Source organism: Borostomias antarcticus, assembly GCF_949987555.1.
Source record: "Borostomias antarcticus genome assembly, contig: scaffold_121, whole genome shotgun sequence".
Classification (NCBI taxonomy): Eukaryota; Metazoa; Chordata; class Actinopteri; order Stomiiformes; family Stomiidae; genus Borostomias; species Borostomias antarcticus.
In genome coordinates this window covers 101424-122895 of record NW_028175525.1, presented here as the reverse complement: position 1 = coordinate 122895, position 21472 = coordinate 101424, and the positions used below count along the sequence as shown (strand labels likewise).

At 49.4% G+C, this 21472-nt stretch overlaps 2 protein-coding genes across 2 annotated transcripts in view; one reads left to right on the top strand and one right to left on the bottom strand.

Annotated features, from left to right (window-relative positions):
- LOC311329507 (transmembrane protein 272-like) overlaps positions 1-603 on the top strand; it is a gene marked incomplete at both ends in the record, with an annotated part of 971 nt that extends 368 nt beyond the window's left edge. Inside the window, 2 exons of the mRNA XM_084463347.1 lie at positions 27-224; positions 371-603. Coding sequence (XP_084319473.1) covers positions 27-224; positions 371-603 — 431 coding nt within the window. The remainder of the gene's footprint in view (positions 1-26; positions 225-370) is intronic.
- A 1529-nt stretch (positions 604-2132) lies between these two features.
- On the bottom strand, positions 2133-7132 carry ponzr6 (plac8 onzin related protein 6; the record flags this gene model as incomplete). Its single annotated transcript, XM_084463346.1, has 3 exons — positions 2133-2261; positions 6449-6600; positions 7048-7132. 3 exons carry the CDS (start codon positions 7130-7132, stop codon positions 2133-2135), a joined length of 366 nt encoding a protein of 121 aa, XP_084319472.1.
- Positions 7133-21472: the final 14340 nt, after the last annotated feature.

The following is a 21472-nucleotide window of genomic DNA, read 5'->3' as shown; positions in this document are numbered from 1 at the left end:
AACCCCCTCCCCTCCCCTCCCCCCAGGGGCAGTGCACCTGAAGGACTGTCCCAGGCAGGACTACATCCCCATCTACCTGGTGGTGATGGGTGTGTGTGGGCTGGTCCTGGCCCTGCTCCCCTTCCTCCAGAAGGCCTGGAGCAGTGGCCCCACCCCCTTCAACCGGCTCTGCAAGGCCTGGAACGGCCTGACCTTAGTCTTCCTCTTCTGCTGGTTCATCTGTGGTGAGTGTGCACATGTGTGTGTGTGTGTGTGTATGTGAGAGAGAGAGAGAGAGAGAGAGAGAGAGAGAGAGAGAGAGAGAGAGTGAGTACAGTGTGCTAAAGTGTGCAGGTGAGGTATGTGTTTTCCTCACTGTTCCTCTCCCTAGGCAACGTGTGGATCTACTCCATCTACGAGCCCAACTACAACCAGACCCTGAGTGCGACGGAGGGCCCTTACTGTGACCGGACGCTCTACCTGTTCTCCTTCTGGAGCACCACGCTGCTGTACGTGCTTCTGGCTCTGCTGCTGCTCGGGGGCGGCTGTGCCCTGGTCTGCTGCCTGCTGCTGGGCCGAGCCGACCCTGACGACCACCGCAACGCAGAGAGCGCAGGGCAGTGATGAGGGACGCTGCTAAACCAGCCCTCACCGCAACCACAGAGTATGGAATGCCAAGAGGGGAGGGTTAGGGTTAGTGATGAGGGACGCTGCTAAACCAGCCCTCACCGCAACCACAGAGTATGGAATGCCAAGAGGGGACACTCCTTTCATTCTGCTATGGAACCAAAACGCCCAGGGGCCGAGCTGGGCCGCCGCCATTTTGGACTGTCAAGTTGATTGTGCAGGCTGTGCTGCACATTTAGCGGTCAGGGTCATGCACTCACTTTTTATTTTATATCTGTATTCTGGATGTGTGATTTGTATTTTTAATCCACTTGTGAAGCACTGTGCACTCGTGCTGTGAAGGGCGCTATAGAAATAAAGCTTTACTTACTTAGGCTACGTATACATGTTGACACTCTTGTTTTACTAAATAATAAATAATCAGGAATTCCCACTATTACGATCACAATCTTTTTTTTTTCATTGAAAATATACAATTAAATCTGCACAAATACAAGTTACTCATTCTATATATACTGATACAGCTACATCCACAAGATTTACAAGAGGTAAAACTTGACACAAGGTTTTCCCTTTTTGCTGTGAATTGTACCCATTACAAGCTATAACTTGTCTAGACGAGCCATCTTCAGTAATACTGTGGTATCCTAGCTCTTGTTGAGATGCGCACCAACAGCCCAGTAGAGGGCGCTCTTGCTTTATCTTGGCTATTGGATTACAGCCCTAAGGTAGTCAACGGCAGACAAGTGTTAGACGACAGATGTACACATGTAACGTTATCGTTCGGCTAGGTTGCAAACAAGTAAACTCAGTACTGTGCGGACACAGTCATTGCTCAAGATATGACAAATACCCAGGAGCTGTGTCCGGGAGGGAGGATGGGAGCAGCATAGGGCCTTCAAGCCTGCTATCATACCTGCTATGCTACCTGCTATGGGGCGGCTGTAGCTCAGTTGGTAGAGCGGGTCGTTCAATGATTGAAGGGTCAGTGGTTCGAATCCCAGCTCCGACTGTCCACATGTTGAAGTGTCTTTGAGCAAGACATCTAACCCCAAATTGCTCCCAATGAGCAGGTTAGCACCTTGCATGGCAGCTACCACCATGGTGTGTGTGAATGGGTGATTGAGAGGCCATTGTAAAGCGCTTTGAGTGCCGCTAAGGTGGAAAAGCGCTATATAAGTGCAGTCCATTTACTATTACCATTTATCATGAAGGGGCAGGAGGTGGAACAGGACACTCACTTTAATACCTGGTAACAATTATTCTCGTCTCTCTCTCCTCAACAAGCTACACTAATGTTTGTTTTACGGATGACGTATTAGCTTATCAGCAGCTATTTGAGTTAGGCTACATAAAACCAACAAGAGATCCTGTAACCTTTTGACTTAACTCGATTAGATTCATAGATTTAACATATCCATTTCTCAACTGATTTTATTTCTTTGTCGGTTTGTGGGTCACAACTTGGCACGCCATTCTCGGTGTCTACATGTGGCAGCCTATCAGAACAGCCCAGCGGGGCGTGGTTAGAACGGGGGCGTGGCGGCGGGGGTGTTGATGACGGTGCAGCGCCGCGCCTTGAGCTCGCGGGCCATCTGACACCAGCTGCACGGGCGGCACCAGGTGACGAGGCAGCAGTCGTCCAACATGGACCCCTGGAAGAGGAGGAGGAGGAGAATGGGGAACAAAAGATCTGGGTCGTTAAGATACAGGCCATTTTGTAGATGATTTGCTAGATTAGTTATTTTTTTCAATTCTTTTATTTTATTTATTATTTATTTATTTAACCTTTATTTAACCAGATAAAAGCATTGAGATAAAATCTCTTTTACAATACTGACCTGGCCAAGAAGGCAGCAAAGTTTCACATAGAAAGACACAAGGACATATAAAATACAGAGAACAACACAACTAAATATACAAAAGGCGTAGACCACGTGGGAACAATAAGAAATTAAGATATATTACTACATGAGCAGCTGGTGGTAAGGACTTCTGATAGTTTCAGTTTAAAGCTGGCTAAAGGAATAAGTGCCATCAGTTTGAGGCTTGACTGAAGGTCATTCCAAGACCAAGGACCAGAATAAAAAAGGCTCCTTTTTCCAGCCTCAGTCCGCACAGCAGGTACCTGGAACCGTATCCAGGCACTGGATCTGAGGTTGTAAGAGTCACAAACTGGTACAAAATTGGAACATATGTACCGAGGGAGCTTGCCTAAAATGGCCTTATACAATAAAATAAACCAGTGTTGCATCCTGCGCATAGTAAGTGAGGGCCACCCAGTTAGGCTATACAGTGTGCAATGATGAGTCCTATAAGGTGCATTTGATATATATCTCAGTGCAGCATGGTAGAGTGGGTCAAGTTTGGCCAAAACAGTGGGACAGGCAAATCTATAGATGGTATCGCCGTAATCAAGCTGGGACAGGAATAAGCCAGAGACCAACCTTTTACGAGAAGATGTTGAAAAACAAGCTTTAAGTCTGTAAAGGAAGCCAAGAGTAAACTTCAGTTTCTTAGTTAGGGCTTCAATATGATGTTTAAAGTTTAGATTTCTGTCCAGCCAAAAGCCCAGATATTTGTATGTGTCGACAAACTCAACAGAGATACCGTCAAGGGTGTCAATGGAGAGGCAGGAGGACACAGACTTAGGAGCAAAGAGCATTGCTTTGGTTTTCATACCGTTTAAAAGCAGCTTGGAATCAAGAAGTGCATGCTGCAGTGTGATAAAATCCAATTTTAGATTGGAAACGGCAATATCCAGAGAAGGAGCACATGAGTACACAATAGTGTCATCAGCATACATATGATAGGTTGAACATTGCATCTGATTACAAATATTGTTTACATATAATAAAAAGAGCAAGGGCCCCAAAATAGAACCCTGTGGAACTCCCTTCTCCAGGGTGACAGGGTCAGAGATGGTACTGCCCAACCTGACGCATTGAGTACGGTCGGCTAAATAACTCTGAAACCAACTAATGGCATTGTGTCCGAAACAAGACACCGACAAAACATTAAACAGAATGTGATGATCTACAGTGTTAAATGCTTTGGTTAAGTCAATAAACAGTGCAACACAAAAAGATTTCCTATCCAAAGCAGCCTTAATATCATCTAGGACTTTCAGACTGGCAGTCACAGTACTGTGCTTTGATCTGAATCCAGATTGCAAAGGGTTAAGGATGTTGTGTGAATTTAAAAAAAGCTTTAGCTGAGCAGAAACTAAGGACTCAAGAATCTTTGATAACACAGAAAGATTTGAGATGGGTCGATAGTTATTCAAATCAGTGGGATCACCAGCTTTCAAGAGGGGCGATACAAAAGCTTGCTGGCAGAACTGGCAGCGTATGAGTGGACAGGGACAGATTATAAATATCAGTAACTGGTTGTGCTATAATCTCTGCTGCAATTTTTAAAAAGAAAGGGTCAAGTCCGTCAGGCCCGGCTGACTTTTTAGGATCAATTGATTGCAAACCGTGTAAGACTTCAGAGACCGAGAAGGAAGCAAAATCAAAAACAGGGGAGGAGATCATCTCTTGACTATGACTCAGGGTACGACCATGCAGAGAGTCATGACTTTGCTCATCAAAAATGTGACCAGCCTTTTTGAAATGAGCATTAAAAGCATTAGACATATCATTTTTGTCAGAAATAAAAGCATCACTGACCTTCAGTTTTTGTGGAAGACTAGAAACCTTCTTGTTCTGAAGTGATTTAATTGTTTTCCAGAACTTGGAATGGTCGTTAAAACTATCAGTGGTTAAGCTCATTCTTTAAGACATTAAATTATAATAGCGCTACTGTATCACATGTAAGAGAGGTTTTGAGTTGTTGTTTTAGTGGTTGTTTTGTATTGTTGTGTTGTACTGTTATGTATTTTGTTATGTATCGTGTGTCCTACTGTGAGTATGAATAGTAGGGATGTGTATGGTGTACTGGATATTAAATATTGTTAAGATTTATGGGACCCCAGGAAGTGTAGCTACTGATAATGATAATATACACCTCATACATGTTATGATAATATACACCTCATATACATGTTATGATAATATACACCTCATACATGTTATGATAATATACACCTCATATACATGTTATGATAATATACACCTCATACATGTTATGATAATATACACCTCATACATGTTATGATAATATACACCTCATATACATGTTATGATAATATACACCTCATATACATGTTATGATAATATACACCTCATACATGTTATGATAATATACACCTCATATACATGTTATGATAATATACACCTCATACATGTTATGATAATATACACCTCATATACATGTTATGATAATATACAATTGACTTGACTAGTTAAAATGTGCTTACACAATCCTGCAAGTACAGCATAATAATCTCCAATCTCACCCTAAGGCATTAAAATGGCTAAAAACGGCTAAAACAGCTGCTTACTCAACTCAACTCAAATTTGATTCATAAAGCACATTTAAAACAACCGAGGTTGACCAAGGTGCTGTACAGCTCCAGAGCAACACACACAGCACAGCACACAGCAGAACATTACAATACACCATCACAATACATCATACACAATAAGCAATATAAAATACAGAACAATACAGGGGCCATCGGGTGTCCAGCTCAACCTGAGTTGAAGGCCTGGGAGAACAGGTGCGTCTTTAAAGAAGACTTAAACATCTCTCTGGGCTGGGCAGACTGTTCCAGGGCCTAGGGGCTGGGCAGACCTAATGAGCCAGGGCAGACTGTTCCAGAGTCTAGGGGCTGGGCAGACCTAATGAGCCAGGGCAGACTGTTCCAGAGTCTAGGGGCCTAGGGGCCCGGCAGACCTAATGAGCCAGGGCAGACTGTTCCAGGGTCTAGGGGTCTAGGGGCTGGGCAGACCTAATGTGCCAGGGCAGACTGTTTCAGAGTCTAGGGGCTGGGCAGACCTAATGAGCCAGGGCAGACTGTTCCAGGGTCTAGGGGCCCGGCAGACCTAATGTGCCAGGGCAGACTGTTCCAGAGTCTAGGGGTCTAGGGGCTGGGCAGACCTAATGTGCCAGGGCAGACTGTTCCAGAGTCTAGGGGTCTAGGGGCTGGGCAGACCTAATGTGCCAGGGCAGACTGTTCCAGAGTCTAGGGGTCTAGGGGCCCGGCAGACCTAATGAGCCAGGGCAGACTGTTCTAGGGCCTAGGGGTTGGGCAGACCTGATGTGCCAGGGCAGACTGTTCCAGGGCCTAGGGGCTGGGCAGACCTAATGAGCCAGGGCAGACTGTTCCAGAGTCTAGGGGCCTAGGGGCTGGGCAGACCTAATGAGCCAGGGCAGACTGTTCCAGGGTCTAGGGGCCCGGCAGACCTAATGTGCCAGGGCAGACTGTTCCAGGGTCTAGGGGCCCGGCAGACCTAATGTGCCAGGGCAGACTGTTCCAGAGTCTAGGGGTCTAGGGGCTGGGCAGACCTAATGAGCCAGGGCAGACTGTTCCAGGGTCTAGGGGCCGCCGCCCCAAAACTGACAGACCTAATTATATGACAGTGCCGATACACCCTGTCACATACTGCACTTCTTAGTCCCTAGGTCATTGTGGCAAAACGTTATTCAACAATTGAATATTTTGCATACTTTTTTATATTTCAATATGCCATTCATTCTGCCATCTTTGAATGTATCTCTTATCTGTTGACATCCTATGAGAAGACATGCACGTACATGAGCAATATTGGACCAGTCGGACCTACGCTTGATTTTAAGTTAAGTTTCCAGGAAAATAATATCAGAAACAAATCATAATACCAAGGGATACAATAGGGTTCCTACTACCATAGGAGCCATACTAGTAGTGCTGTTGTACCTGTATGCGGTAGCGCTCCCTCAAGGAGCTCCTGATGGCCAGATCTATAGCAGGGACGTAGCCACCACCCAGCAGGGGGAGACAGAGATCCTCCCCAAACTCTGAGCTAACTCTACATGCCAGACATGGTGTACACCACAGCCCTAGGCAACCTGGACAAGAGAGCACATGTAGTCAGACAAATGCCCACACGCACACACTGACACACACTCACACGCACGCACACACTGACACCCACTCGCACGCACGCACACACGCACGCACGCACACACTGACACCCACTCGCACGCACGCACACACGCACGCATGCACACACTGACACCCACTCGCACGCACGCACGCACGCATGCACACACTGACACCCACTCGCACGCACGCACGCACGCACACACACACACACACACACACACACACACACACACACACACACACACGCAAATGCTTTTGAATACTTGTTTTGATGGATTGTAGTATAAATGTTTTAAAAAAGCATAGTGTAGAAAACAACTTTTTTGCAGCCATATGCTGTTATTTTTTTTATTTTTTACAATCCTTTTAACCGTATGCTAAAGGAACAGTTCACTCAAACTGACACTCACAGATGTTCATGTCTTCAGAGCAGTCGTAGACGTCACTGCTCCATGTTTCTGTCTTCAGGCCAGGCTGGACCGTCACCACCGCCATGGCTGCAACGCACACACAGAGATGGGGAATAAAAAAGACAACAGCCGCCTCCCACCCTTGATTTCTAGAGGGTTAGGGTTAGGGCTCCTTTGTTTCTCACGTCTGGTAGAAATCACTGATCTGAGATGACAGGTGATTAGTGAAGCAGCTAAGTGCACGTTTTCACCAGTGATATCACTAGTAAGATCACCAGTGAGATCAGCTGAGACCACAGGGAGGGAGGCCAAGGAGGCAGGAACACCGGGGACCTCTCAAGGCCGGCTAGGAGAGGGAGGGGGTGGGATGGGGGGGGGGGCAGTTCTTAGGTCAGCAAGACAATTACCCCTCCCCACGGGTTGAAGATGTTCCCAGGACAGCAGGCTGGCCCATCACCTCACACACATAGACAATCCAATTGGACAATATGTCGAGTGTAATTAGCTACCAAATTTAGAGAAAACGGGACAACATTTTTGTATGAATTTAAAGAATAGAAAGGTACGGAATAAAAATATAGCTCCCCCCAAAAAAAGGTATTGCTGATGAATTTATCATTTTAAAAATGTTGACAGGTTCCAAATGAATGTTGTGTTTAATTCTGAAATGAGGTTTGGATCCCACCTGTAAGGCTGGTGAGGGTTAGGGTTAGCCCTAGTATACACGGTGTCGCTGGGTTAGGGTTAGGGTTAGGGTTAGTAGTACACGGTGTCGCTGGGTTAGGGTTAGGGTTAGGGTTAGTAGTACACGGTGTCGCTGTGTCAGGAGTGATCAGGAGTCGTAACATTGGCTCACGAATAGTGTCAGAGAATTGTATTCATGGATTGCTATCAGGATGCAAAGAATAACAAAATAACAAACAGTGCTTCTGAGCCAAATCACCTACCCCACCTTTAACAGAGATCATACTGAACCTTATCATTTAACTCTAATGTGGAACAAACTGACCACAGAGACAATCAAGTTGCTCTCTGCTTACTTAATTTTTAAGATAGGCCTAAATCAACACCTTCTTTTACATTATTTCCCATGACCACCATCATTTTCAGCTTTCAAGATAATAAGAAAAGAGGCTTAGATATAAAGCCAATTGACAGGTGTAACCTAGACATGAAAGAACACCTTAACCCTAACCCTAACCCTTACCCTAACCCTAACCCTAACCCTAACCCTAACCCTAACCCTAACCCTAGCCCTAACCCTAACCCTAGCCCTAACCCTAGCCCTAACCCCACAAATACCATACGATGCTATACAGGCACAGTACAGTGCCTCATAGGTAATCTCAGCCCTTCAGGCACAGACATTCATAATAATATTTCCTTTGAACAACAGAACACCACATACCTGGATTAGCAGAGCTGGTTTGTTCTGTGGCCTGAGTGCTCGGGAGGAGAAGTGGACACGTGGTCATGGAGCACACGCCTCTCGCAAGCAGCCCACACAGTTTGTGACTGTGTTAACTGAGTAAGAGACATCTTTATATATGCCACATCAGAACTGCCCTCGTTGCATGTGTGTGTGTTGGAGAGAGATTGAGTGTGTGTACTGTATGTATGTGTGTATTGGAGAGTGCACACTGCGTGGGTGTGATGACCAATGTCAGTTTAAGGAAACATAAGCTACAGTTTCTGTTGGAAGTTTATCAAAGTGTGTTGTTTGTTGAATGGGAGGTACAGTATCACCTTTTTAAATGTGTGAAATCAGTATCCAGGATCCAGGTACGAGATCCTTATCGTGTGGTGAGTCACATTGTTTCCCACACTGTAAGTGTGTGTGTGTGTGTGTGTGTGTGTGTATGGCTCTCCCAAGTACAATGCAAACACACGGACCCTTTTAGATGGCCTGTGAACAGAGTGTGTGACCTTAACCGCGACGGAGTCCCCGGAGTACTGTGACCGGACGCTCTACCTGTTCTCGTTCTGGAGCACCACGCTGCTGTACGTGCTTCTGGCTCTGCTGCTGCTCGGGGGCGGCTGTGCCCTGGTCTGCTGCCTGCTGCTGGGCCGAGCCGACCCTGACGACCACCGCAACGCAGAGAGCGCAGGGCAGTGATGAGGGACGCTGCTAAACCAGCCCTCACCGCAACCACAGAGTATGGAATGCCAAGAGGGGAGGGTTAGGGTTAGTGATGAGGGACGCTGCTAAACCAGCCCTCACCGCAACCACAGTCTGCTGTTAAAACTGTATGAGACGTTGGTAAATGGTAAAATGAATGGTAAATGAACTGCACTTATATAGCGCTCTTCCACCTTAGCGGCACTCAAAGCGCTTTACAATGGCCTCTCATTCACCCATTCACACACACATTCACACACCAATGGCGGTAGCTGCCATGCAAGGTGCTAACCTGCTCACTGGGAGCAATTTGGGGTTAGGTGTCTTGCTCAAGGACACTTCGACATGTGGACAGTCGGAGCTGGGATTCGAACCGCTGACCCTTCGATCATTGAACGACCCGCACCTACCAACTGAGCTACAGCCACCCCTGGTCCCCTTGGTCTGTGGGCTCAAATTGTGACTGCTAACAGGTGAACAAGTGTCCCCATGTTATGCTGTGTATAGTGTAGTGAACCGTGTAGGGTTAGGGTTAGGGTCAGGGTTAGGGTCATATTCTGTCATCCATCATGATAGTACGGCATAAGTATAGCATCATGGCGATGCAGCAAAGTTTATAGATTATATGACGATGCTATTGAAGGCTATTTACAAAACTTGAATCATATCACATTGCATGTTTCCAATAAAGTACAGGAGCAATATGAAACGCTACTCAGCAGCTATTTCAGTTACATGACATGAAGTCAAGCCATCCATTTTCGCCTCAAGCTCCGTACCTCGATCAGGCTCCCTCTCGCTTGCTATGGTGGCCCGCTAGCCTATAGGCAGGTTTATCTTACGGCTGTTTTTTCATCGCATAGGCCTACTAGCCAATAGCCTACACATTAACGGAACAAAATGAATTGGCCTATTCGTTTTTTTATATTGCAGTGTATTTCAAAAGCATCATCTTCGTGTGGAACAGAACCTCAAGGAGGCCAAATACGTTGAATATTCAATTTATTGAGCATGCCTAACAGGGCCAGAACAAAGGCAAATACTACTTTCTTTTACGAGGTGGCGAGCTTATATGTCCTGGCTTCAGACCAGGAATCACATGACAAACAAATTTGCATACAAGGAATACAAACATGGTCACAAACGGTCAACTAGTCTTCTGATTGGTCAATGTATCCGCTGACCTTCCCCCCCCCCTTCGGACACGGGGGCTGCTGGGTCCTTCCTGGGATCATGTTACTAACTACTCACTTCAATGGTGACCATTAACCCTAACCCTAACCCTAACCCTGACCCGCTGACTCAAAGACAAAGGAATGCTGACTCAGGACATCTGCTTTGCTCAAATGTTAAACTACTTAAGTTAACAGTTCCTAGTTTGGTTTGTTCCTTATTCTTAATAAAATGATTACTACATGTGATTGATGTAATACAGTAAAATACAGTATAAAAATATACTACAATATTCAAAAGGAATCATAATATATGGAAATTTAATTTTAGCCTATTGTAGGCCTAATACAATTACGGGGAATTATTTTGTCCGGACATTATGACCGGAGAGATTTTAATATATCGGACTTCAACAGATTTTTCCGGACAAAAAACGGTAATTATCAGCTAACGGAAACCCAGCTGCTGGCCCTGCCATGCGTAGGAGGACTGTTGGGGGGGCGTGGCCTGCTGGTGCTGCGGGGCGTAGGAGGACTGTTGGGGGGGCGTGGCCTGCTGGTGCTGCGGGGCGTAGGAGGACTGTTGGGGGGGCGTGGCCTGCTGGTACTGCGGGGCGTAGGAGGGCTGTTGGGGGGGCGTGGCCTGCTGGTGCTGCGGGGCGTAGGAGGGCTGTGGGGAGGGCGTGGCCTGCTGGTGCTGCGGGGCGTAGGAGGGCTGTTGGGGGGGCGTGGCCTGCTGGACCTGCGGGGCGTAGGAGGGCTGTGGGGAGGGCTGCCCCGCGGCCAGGGCGGAGGCGTTGATGAGGACGGTGCCGCGTCGCGCCTTGAGCTCGCGGGCCATCTGACACCAGCTGCACGTGGGGCAGCAGGTAACGATACGGCAGTCGTCATAAATGGACCCCTGGAAGGGGAGGAGGAGGAGAACAAAAGATCTGAGTCATTAAGATACAGGAAATTGTGTTTTTCTATGGACTTCTGAGTGATTGTAAGTGTTGACTGAATGGGTTGTGTTGGAAGTTTAGCAGTAATGCACCCTGACAGACAGGGAGGCAGAGCCCCTCCCACTAGACCACGGGACCATAGACAGACAGGGAGGCAGAGCCCCTCCCACTAGACCACGGGACCATAGACAGACAGGGAGGCAGAGCCCCTCCCACTAGACCACGGGACCATAGACAGACAGGGAGGCAGAGCCCCTCCCACTAGACCACGGGACCATAGACAGACAGGGAGGCAGAGCCCCTCCCACTAGACCACGGGACCATAGACAGACAGGGAGGCAGAGCCCCTCCCACTAGACCACGGGACCATAGACAGACAGGAAGGCAGAGCCCCTCCCACTAGACCACGGGACCATAGACAGACAGGGAGGCAGAGCCCCTCCCACTAGACCACGGGACCATAGACAGACAGGGAGGCAGAGCCCCTCCCACTAGACCACGGGACCATAGACAGACAGGGAGGCAGAGCCCCTCCCACTAGACCACGGGACCATAGACAGACAGGGAGGCAGAGCCCCTCCCACTCGACCACGGGACCATAGACAGACAGGGAGGCAGAGCCCCTCCCACTCGACCACGGGACAGGTGGAGTTCAGGTGGAGTTCAGGTGGAATGTTGGTGATGTAACTATAAAGTAAAGTTATTAGTGTTGAAGTGTTGATGCGCTTATAACATAGTATAGTATCTCCTGTTCAATAGTACTGTATATAATAATAATCATCATCATCATCATCATCATCATCTTCATCCGCTTATCCAGGGTCGGGTCGCGGAGGCAGCAGCTCCAGCAGGGGGCCCCAGAGATCCCTTTCCCTAGCAGCATCAACCAGCTCTGCCTGGGGAATCTTTAGCCGCTCCCAGGCCAGTGCGGAGATGTAGTCCCGCCACCTAGTCCTGGGTCTACCCCGCGGCCTCCTCCCAGCCGGACACGCCTGGAACACCTCCCTAGGGAGGCGCCCAGGAGGCATCCTCACTAGATGCCCGAACCACCTCAACTGGCTCCTTTCGACGCAAAGGAGCAGCGGCTCTACTCCGAGTCTCTCCCGGATGACTGAACTTCTCACCCGATCTCTCAGGGAGACCCCAGCCACCCTCCGGAGAAAACTCATTTCGGCCGCTTGTATCCGTGATCTCGTTCTTTCGGTCATGACCCATCCTTCATGACCATAGGTGAGGGTGGGGACGAAGATAGACCGGTAGATCGAGAGCTTTGCCTTTTGGCTCAGCTCTCTTTTCGTCACAACAGTGCGGTAAAGCGACTGCAGAACGGCACCAGCTGCTCCGATTCTCCGGCCAAACTCCCTCTCCATGGTTCCCTCACTCGTGAACAAGACCCCCAGATACTTGAACTCCTTCACTTGGGGTAAGGACTCATTTCCTACTCGGAGCGGACAGGCCACCGGTTTCCTGCTGAGAACCATGGCCTCAGATTTAGAAGTGCTTATTCTCATCCCAGCCGCTTCACACTCAGTTGCGAACCTATCCAGAGAGTGCTGGAGGTCGCAGGCAGCTGATGCCATCAGGACCACATCATCTGCAAAAAGCAGTGACGTGATCCCCAGCTCACCGAACTGCAAACCCACCTCCCCCCGGCTACGCCTCGATATCCTGTCCATGAAAATCACAAACAGGATTGGTGACAAAGCGCAGCCCTGGCGGAGGCCAACACCCACCGGAAAGGAAGATGACTTACTGCCGAGGACCCGGACACAGCTCTTGCTCTGGGTGTACAGGGATTGGATGTCCCTAAGTAGGGACCCCCTCACCCCATACTCCCGCATAACCCTCCACAAGACCTCTCGAGGGACCCGGTCGTAAGCCTTCTCCAAGTCCACAAAACACATGTAGACAGGTTGGGCAAACTCCCAAGCCCCCTCCAAGATCCTTGCGAGAGTGAAGAGCTGGTCGGTAGTTCCACGACCAGGACGAAATCCGCATTGTTCCTCTTCGATCTGAGGTTCGACTATCGGCCGGACCCTCCTTTCCAGCACCTTGGAGTAAACTTTCCCTGGGAGGCTGAGTAATGTGATGCCTCTATAATTCGCACACACCCTCTGGTCCCCTTTTTTGAATATTGGGACCACCACCCCAGTCTGCCACTCCTTCGGCACTGACCCAGACTTCCACGCAATGTTACAGAGGCGTGTCAACCAAGACAGCCCCTCTACACCCAGCGCCTTCAGCATTTCTGGACGGATCTCATCAGTCCCTGGGGCTCTGCCACTGTGGAGTTGTTTGACTACCTCAGTGACCTCCTCCAAGGACATTGACGACCCCCCATCATCTTCCGGCTCTGCCTCGATCGTAGAGGGTGGATTAGTCGGGTTCAGGAGTTCCTCAAAGTGCTCCTTCCAACGCTCAACAACCTCCTCAGTTGAGGTCAGCAGTGTCCCCTCCTTGCTGTATACAGCTTGGATGGTCCCCCGCTTTCCCTTCCTGAGGTGTCTGATGGTCTTCCAGAAACACTTTGGTGCCGACCGAAAGTCCTTCTCCATGGTTTCTCCGAACTCCTCCCACACCCGCTGCTTTGCCTTGGTCACGGCCGAAGCCGCAGCCCTCCGGGCCAGTTGATACCCTTCAACTGTTTCTGGGGTCTCCCGGGCTAACATAACCCGGAAGGCCTCCTTCTTCAGTCGGACGGCTTCCCTCACCACCGCTGTCCACCACGGTGTCCGAGGGTTACCACCCCTTGAGGTACATATGGCCCTCAGGCCACAGCTCCCAGCCGCAGCTTCAGCAATGCAGGCTTTGAACACCGACCACTCATGCTCGATGTCCCCAACCTCCACAGGGATGCCTGAGAAGCTCCGCCGGAGGTGGCAATTGAAATCTCTCCGGACAGGCTCTTCCTCCAGACGTTCCCAGTTCACCCTCACTACACGCTTGGGTTTTCCAGGTCTGTCCAGAAGTTTCCCCCGCCATCGAAACCAGCTCACCACCAGATGGTGATCAGTGGACAGCTCTGCCCCTCTCTTTACCCGAGTGTCCAAAACGCATGGCCTCAGATCAGATGATACGATAACGAAATCGATCATCGACCTTCGGCCTAAGGTGTTCTGATGCCAGGTGTACTTGTGGGCATCCTTGTGTTCGAACATGGTGTTTGTTATGGACAAACCGTGACTAGCACAGAAGTCCAACAACAAAACACCACTCGGGTTCAGATCGTGGTGGCCATGCCTCCCAATCACGCCCCTCCAAGTTTCTCCATCATTGCCTACGTGTGCATTGAAGTCCCCCAGTAGGACACTGGAGTCCCCTGCAGGAGCCCCCAAAATGACTCCACTCAGGGTCTGCAGGAAGGCTGAGTACTCTGAACTGCTGTTCGGTGCATAAGCACAAACCACAGTCAGAGTCCCCCCCCCCACAGTCCTAAGGCGCAGGGAGGCGACCCTCTCGTCCACTGGGGTGAACTCCAGCACAGAGGCGCTCAGCTGGGGGCTAGCTAGTATAGCCACACCTGCCTTACGCCTCATACCGTGAGCAACTCCGGAGAAGAACAGGGTCCAACCCCTATCCAGGAGTTTGGTTCCGGCGCCGGTGCTGTGCGTGGAGGTTAGCCCCACCAGGTGTAATTGGTATCGCTCCACCTCCCTCACAAGCTCCGGCTCCTTCCCCCCCAGCGAGGTCACGTTCCATGTCCCCAGAGCCAGCCTTTGCCGCCCGGGTCCGGTCCGTCGGTGCCCCCCGCCTTCACCGCCACCTAGTTGGCAGCGCACCCGACCCCGACAATTCCTCCCGCGGGTGGTGGGTCCACGGGACGATGGAGGAGGAGATGGTGCTTCCACGTTGCTTATTCGGGCTGGGCCCGGCCGGGCTCCGTGGTAAGCCCGGCCACCAGGCGCTTGCATGCGGGCCCTCCGTCTGGGCCTGGCTCCAGACGAGGGCCCCGGGCTTCCTCCGGGCCGGGTCTCTCTTCCTTTTTGTTGTTCTGTCATCAGGGTTTTTTTCCTGTAACCCCAGGTAGGGGGGCTAGGGGGTACTACCACTTGCCCAAGGTGGACCCCCAGACTAGTGGAGGGAAGGAGGCGTCTTACTTCTCCATTCTAGTTTTGCAACTAGCCACTGCCGCATATAATAATAATAATAATAATAAAAAATTATTTGTAAGTGCACTTTACATCGAATGAACAATCTCAAAGTGCTACAGATAGTAAGTAAAAACATTTAGAAAAAAGAACACTTCATACATGTAGGGCTAAAGCTAGCATTCTTAAAAACAAAAGGTTTTCTTAAAAAGATGGGTTTTTAGGCCTTTTTTAAAGGCATTCACAGTCTGTGGTGCCCTCAGATGGTCAGGAAGAGACTGGGAGCAGCGGAGGAGGAAGCCCGGTCCTCGGGGGCTGGAGGAGGTTGGCCTGTCCAGAGCGGAGGTGTCGAGGGGAGGATTGGGGGGGAGAGCAGCCCTTTGAGGTAGAGGGGGGCATTTCCATGCAGGCACTGGTGGGTAATATTGTCAGGTTTATCTTGGAAAATACTTTTTTCTTTTTAAAGCCCGTCCGAGGAGTTTTTCAGTTTGTGTTGATTTTCGCGGCACCATGTGGACAAAAGCAGTGGTGTTTCCCAGAAAGAAGACTGCATATCCCATGAGCACCATAGCTTTCTTGCCAAGCCCAGCATTCATTTTGGAAGCCAGCAAAAAGACGCTTCTTGTCAGGATAACCAGCGACGAGGTAAATAAATGGTTTCGTCCTTTCTGTACAACCCCACCAGCCCGACTGGCCAACCAGATGTCTATAGAATGAAACAGCCATCTTCTCGGGGATGGCCGCATTGTAGGTCATGTAGAGGCATCAGTAGCCTTTTTAAATTAGATGTTTTTGAGATGAGATGTTTTATAACCAGACCAGTCAAAACCTCCAGGAATGATGGCTGCCCACTGCTCCTGGAGGAGGACGGCTTGGGATGGGTTAAATGCAGGGAACAATTTCCACTATATGTGATCACTGGCGGAATAAAGACCGTCTGGGTCCTGTATTGTACAATCTAGTTAAAGAAAGTGATAATTTTAATGGTATAACAGAAGCGCTGTACCTGTATGCGGTAGCGCTTTCTCAAGGAGCTCCTGAGGGCCAGAGCCACAGGAGGGATGAAGCCACCACCCAGCATGTCCAGCAGGGGGAGACAGAGACCCTCCCCGACCTCTGAACTCACCTGACAGCCCAGACATGGTGTACACCAAAGCCCTAAGCAGCCTGGAGAAGACAGCACATGTAGTCAGGCATGCACACACACACACACACACACACACACACACACACACACACACACACACACACACACAGACAGACAGACAGACAGACAGACAGACAGACAGACAGACAGACAGACAGACAGACAGGCAGACAGACAGACAGACAGACATTCTAATGCATTTAAATGTGTTTTGACTGATTAAAGGCATAGTTCACTCAAACCGACACTCACAGATGCGCATGTCTTGACTGCAGTCGAAAACTCCACTGCTCCAGGTTTCCCTCCTGTCAGCCGGGCTCTGGAGCCAGAACCCCAGGCCCGGCTGCACCGTCACCACCTGCGCCGGCTGCACCACCATGGCTGCAACGCAGACACAGAGATGGGGAATAAAAAAGACAACAGCCGCCTCCCACCCTTGATTTCTCTAGAAGGTTAGAGTTAGGGCTCCTTTGTTTGTCACGTCTGGTAGAAATCAGTTTTTAGGTCAGCAAGACAATAACCCTTCCCCACGGGTTGAAGATGTTCCCAGGACAGCAGGCTGGCCCATCACCTCACACACATAGACAACCCCCCTTAGTAGAATTACATTGTTTTCCTTTGAACTAGAACAGCATTTCATACTGTTATATCTTTCGTACCATTTGATCAAGTAAATGCGATGCCAGGATGTTCACCAGACCAGTCTTTGGTAAAAGTGTATGACTCCTTAACAGTTCTCATTAACATGCATGATGGTGATCCCATCACAAATAGACAGTAGTGGGTGGAGCGTTCGGCAATAAAGCTCAGTTCAAAGTATTTGAGAACACCTCTCTGAGGCAGGAAGGGCGCGGAGTCCCGGGTCCACCGGGCCAGACAGAGCTTCAGTACCCAGGTCCACCGGGCCAGAGACAGAGCTTCAGTACCCAGGTCCACCGGGCCAGACAGAGCTTCAGTACCCAGGTCCACCGGGCCAGAGACAGAGCTTCAGTACCCAGGTCCACCGGGCCAGACAGAGCTTCAGTACCCAGGTCCACCGGGCCAGACAGAGCTTCAGTACCCAGGTCCACCGGGCCAGAGACAGAGCTTCAGTACCCAGGTCCACCGGGCCAGAGACAGAGCTTCAGTACCCAGGTCCACCGGGCCAGACAGAGCTTCAGTACCCAGGTCCACCGGGCCAGAGACAGAGCTTCAGTACCCAGGTACACCGGGCCAGAGACAGAGCTTCAGTACCCAGGTCCACCGGGCCAGACAGAGCTTCAGTACCTCAGAACACCTCTCTGAGGCAGGAAGGGCGCCGAGGAGGATGAGGAAGTGTAGAAGAAAACACCATCAGTCTCATCGGGGGGGGGGTCTCATCAGGGGGGGTCTAACCCTCTAACCCTAACCCACCAGAGCCTTGTCCCTTTGAATCTCTAACCCTAACCCTAACCCTTACCCTTACCCACACTATTCAATGAATGGTTCAAGGACATGATTTAAATACTATGCTTACTTTGGTTAAATTAATGTTTAAGGGTGTATCTATACAAAGTGTTATGTTCAAAATGTACTTTTTCTAGGAAACGTTTGATGCACTTTGTGCAAACACAGGAATTAAACTCAGCCTTATGCAACTGAGGAACAAGGCTACTTCTTCTTTGCTTTTTCGACCACAGGCCGAACGGCTGTTGAGCAGCGATGGGATCAATCAGCCCGAAGTTAGGCCGAGGTTGGGTTAGGGTTAGGTTAGATAAGCAGAGGTTGGACAGAGAAGAACGAGGCGCTTTAACAGGGATCACATCCTGTACCTTCCTTGTTATTAAACTCAGAAACAGGTTCCTCTTTGCTGACTTCATGTTTAACACTAACGCTTTGTTTTACAGATCCTCGTATTTCACATCACCACCGTTTCAGTTTAGAAGAGAATAAGCAAACAGGATATAAAGCCATTTGGCAGTTGTAGTCTAGATTTGAAAAAAAGAACTTCAATAGGTTACCATACAGTGCTATACAGACTCATTGCCCCATATGTTATCTCAGCCCAAAGAGCACAAAAATGCATAAGAAACCTTCCTTTGAACAACAAAACCACATACCTGGATAGAGCTGGTCTGATCTGTCTGGAAGGGCAGGTGAGGACGACAACAGAAGTGAGTCCACACACCTCATTAAAGGCGAGCAAACACACCTGTATTCCCTTCACTGGCAACCAAATGTGTCCCAGTTGTAGGAGGGACCTGTATGCCTCGGGACCCAACACATTGTTTGTGACTGTTAGACTGAGTAACATGGATATCTTCATATCTGCTACAGCATCACAACTGCCCTCATTGTGTCTAAGTGTGTGTTGGAGAGAGAGAGAGAGAGAGAGAGGGAGAGAGAGAGAGAGAGAGAGGGAGAGAGAGAGAGGGAGAGAGAGAGGGAGAGAGAGAGAGAAAGGGAGAGAGGGAGAGATAGAGAGGGAGGGAGAGAGAGAGAGAGAGTATGTGTGTACTGTGTGTATTAGAGATAGTGTGCGTGTCTGTGTGTGTTAGAGATTGTGTGCGTGTCTGTGTGTGGGGGCATAATGCATGATGACCATTGTGTAAGCTTTACTTCATAACTGGTTCTATAGAGGGTTGTTCTATAGGGGGTTTATCCAAGCCAACATGCTATTGTGTGCTCAATGGGAGGTGTCACCTTTTTATAAATATGCAAAACGAGATCCTTATCCTGTGGCTAGTCAGGGAAACATGGAGACAACACACACCTTTGCCTCTGGGAACAAGGAAGGGGGCCTTAAGGGGAGTAATAGGTGCGACAGGGGCACTTCAATAAATATCCAGAAGAGGGAGCCAAACACTCATGCACCAAGAGCACCAGAGGCATGGACCTGTTTGATCGGGGCTCGGGCACACACACATTTAGTCTTCAAACTGAATGTGAAGAGGGAGATATGACACTGGAATCATTGTTATGGTTGCCATCTTACATCACTGGTTTCTTCAGTACCTGTCAGACATCTCCCACACCACTGGGAAGCCTGCGGGGGTCAGTACCCGGGTCCACCGGGCCAGAGACAGAGCTTCAGTACCCGGGTCCACCGGGCCAGAGACAGAGCTTCAGTACCTGGGTCCACTGGGCCAGAGACAGAGCTTCAGTACCCGGGTCCACCGGGCCAGAGACAGAGCTTCAGTACCCGGGTCCACTGGGCCAGAGACAGAGCTTCAGTACCCGGGTCCACTGGGCCAGAGACAGAGCTTCAGTACCCGGGTCCACTGGGCCAGAGACAGAGCTTCAGTACCTGGGTCCACTGGGCCAGAGACAGAGCTTCAGTACCTGGGTCCACTGGGCCAGACAGAGCTCACCAACGGCACCATGCCTCTGAAAACACACTGATGAGCTATTCTACAGGGAGCCTGAGTGCAATGAGATCATTAGAAACATGGGCTGAATGTAGAAGGATTTAGTGTGTGTAAAGTTTAATCTACGACTATGACTACATTGTTGAAATAATAGTATAACAAGAGCAAATTAATAACATTGAAGGAATCATATATATATATATGTGACTGACATATTTGGGTTGCTTCTAAGCAGGTGATGTGAGTGTTTTGTGTGTGCGTGTGTGTGTGAGAGAGAGATAGAGACACACACACACGTCATGAGGAATATGTATCAAACAATGAAAAGTCCTTTATTGCCATCATCAGAACATGAGACCAGAGACACAACCTGACAAGAGTGAGGAGTGCTTCTCTCACACACACACACACACACACTTCCACAGACCTCGCAACACACACACAGCTGAAAATATTTATCACAGATGACATAGGGATACAGATACATGATGGGGTAAAACACCGCCCACGCGCACACACACAAGGTATACAGATACAGGTCAGGTATATGCCATGACAGGGCTCGTCCATCTCTCGCTCTCTCCCATGCAAGCATGCACAACAGAACCAAGGTACAAATACGGCGCGCGCACCCACGCACGCACGCACACAAAAAAGGGGCAGCAGCAAAAATTTCATCAGCGTGATATTAATTCCATTCTCCTTAACGGTTTCTGTTTTCTGGGTTCATGTCATTCTGAAGTCACACTGTTTTGTAATCGATGGGACTCATTTGAGCCTTTTCCCATAATTGAATGCAGGGTTAGATCTTGGGGTCGCTTATTTTGAGCGTTGAAGAGTCAGAAAAGTCATAGCTACAGTGTGTCTATTAAGAGCGTTCTAGGACATTCAAAGTCTACGTTAGCAGCAGTTGTAGTGTGAAATAAAAAGTCTTAAATTCAGATGAGGTGAATATTGTGTTTTCCCTCATGCGGGGTTAATCATGCAAGTTAGAAAAATAGATTGCAAACTCACAAGACGGAAACAAAAAAAAAGATCAAAAAGTTCATTTCCAACACGTTTGATTTCACTTCCGTTTTTTTTATTTCATATTTTTCTGATGTGGAAAGAAGAACAACAAAAAAAAAAATAGTTGAGAGCGGTAACCTAGACAGTAGCAACCACCCCTCCCCGCCGCCCCTGCCTGCCTGCTGCCCCCGGGGGCCGACCGCCTCCTCTGCCCAACGCACGGGCGCCACGCTGACCCCCATCTCCCAGAACACCCGCCTCACAGGGCACCTTGCCTCCCCTGCCCAAAGCATTGGGCGCCACCCTAAACCCCACCTCCCAGAACAGCTCCCTGACTGCCAACGATTCCTGCCGTGCACTTCGCTCACTGTACGTGTCTCTCCTGTACGCGTGTGTGTCTCTCCTGTATGTGTGTGTCTCTCCTGTACGTGTGTGTGTGTGGTTCTCCTTTTCTCTGAAGCTGTACTGACCCCCACAATCTGTGTTCTCCTCCGGCAGCTACAAACTCCCGGACCCGTCTAGAAGGGGCGTGAACAAAGCGCGCACCCCTGTCTGTGGTCACAGGGGGCGTTGGGGTCGAACCCCTGTACCTCCCTCTCCTCCAGCTCCAGACCTCACCACGAG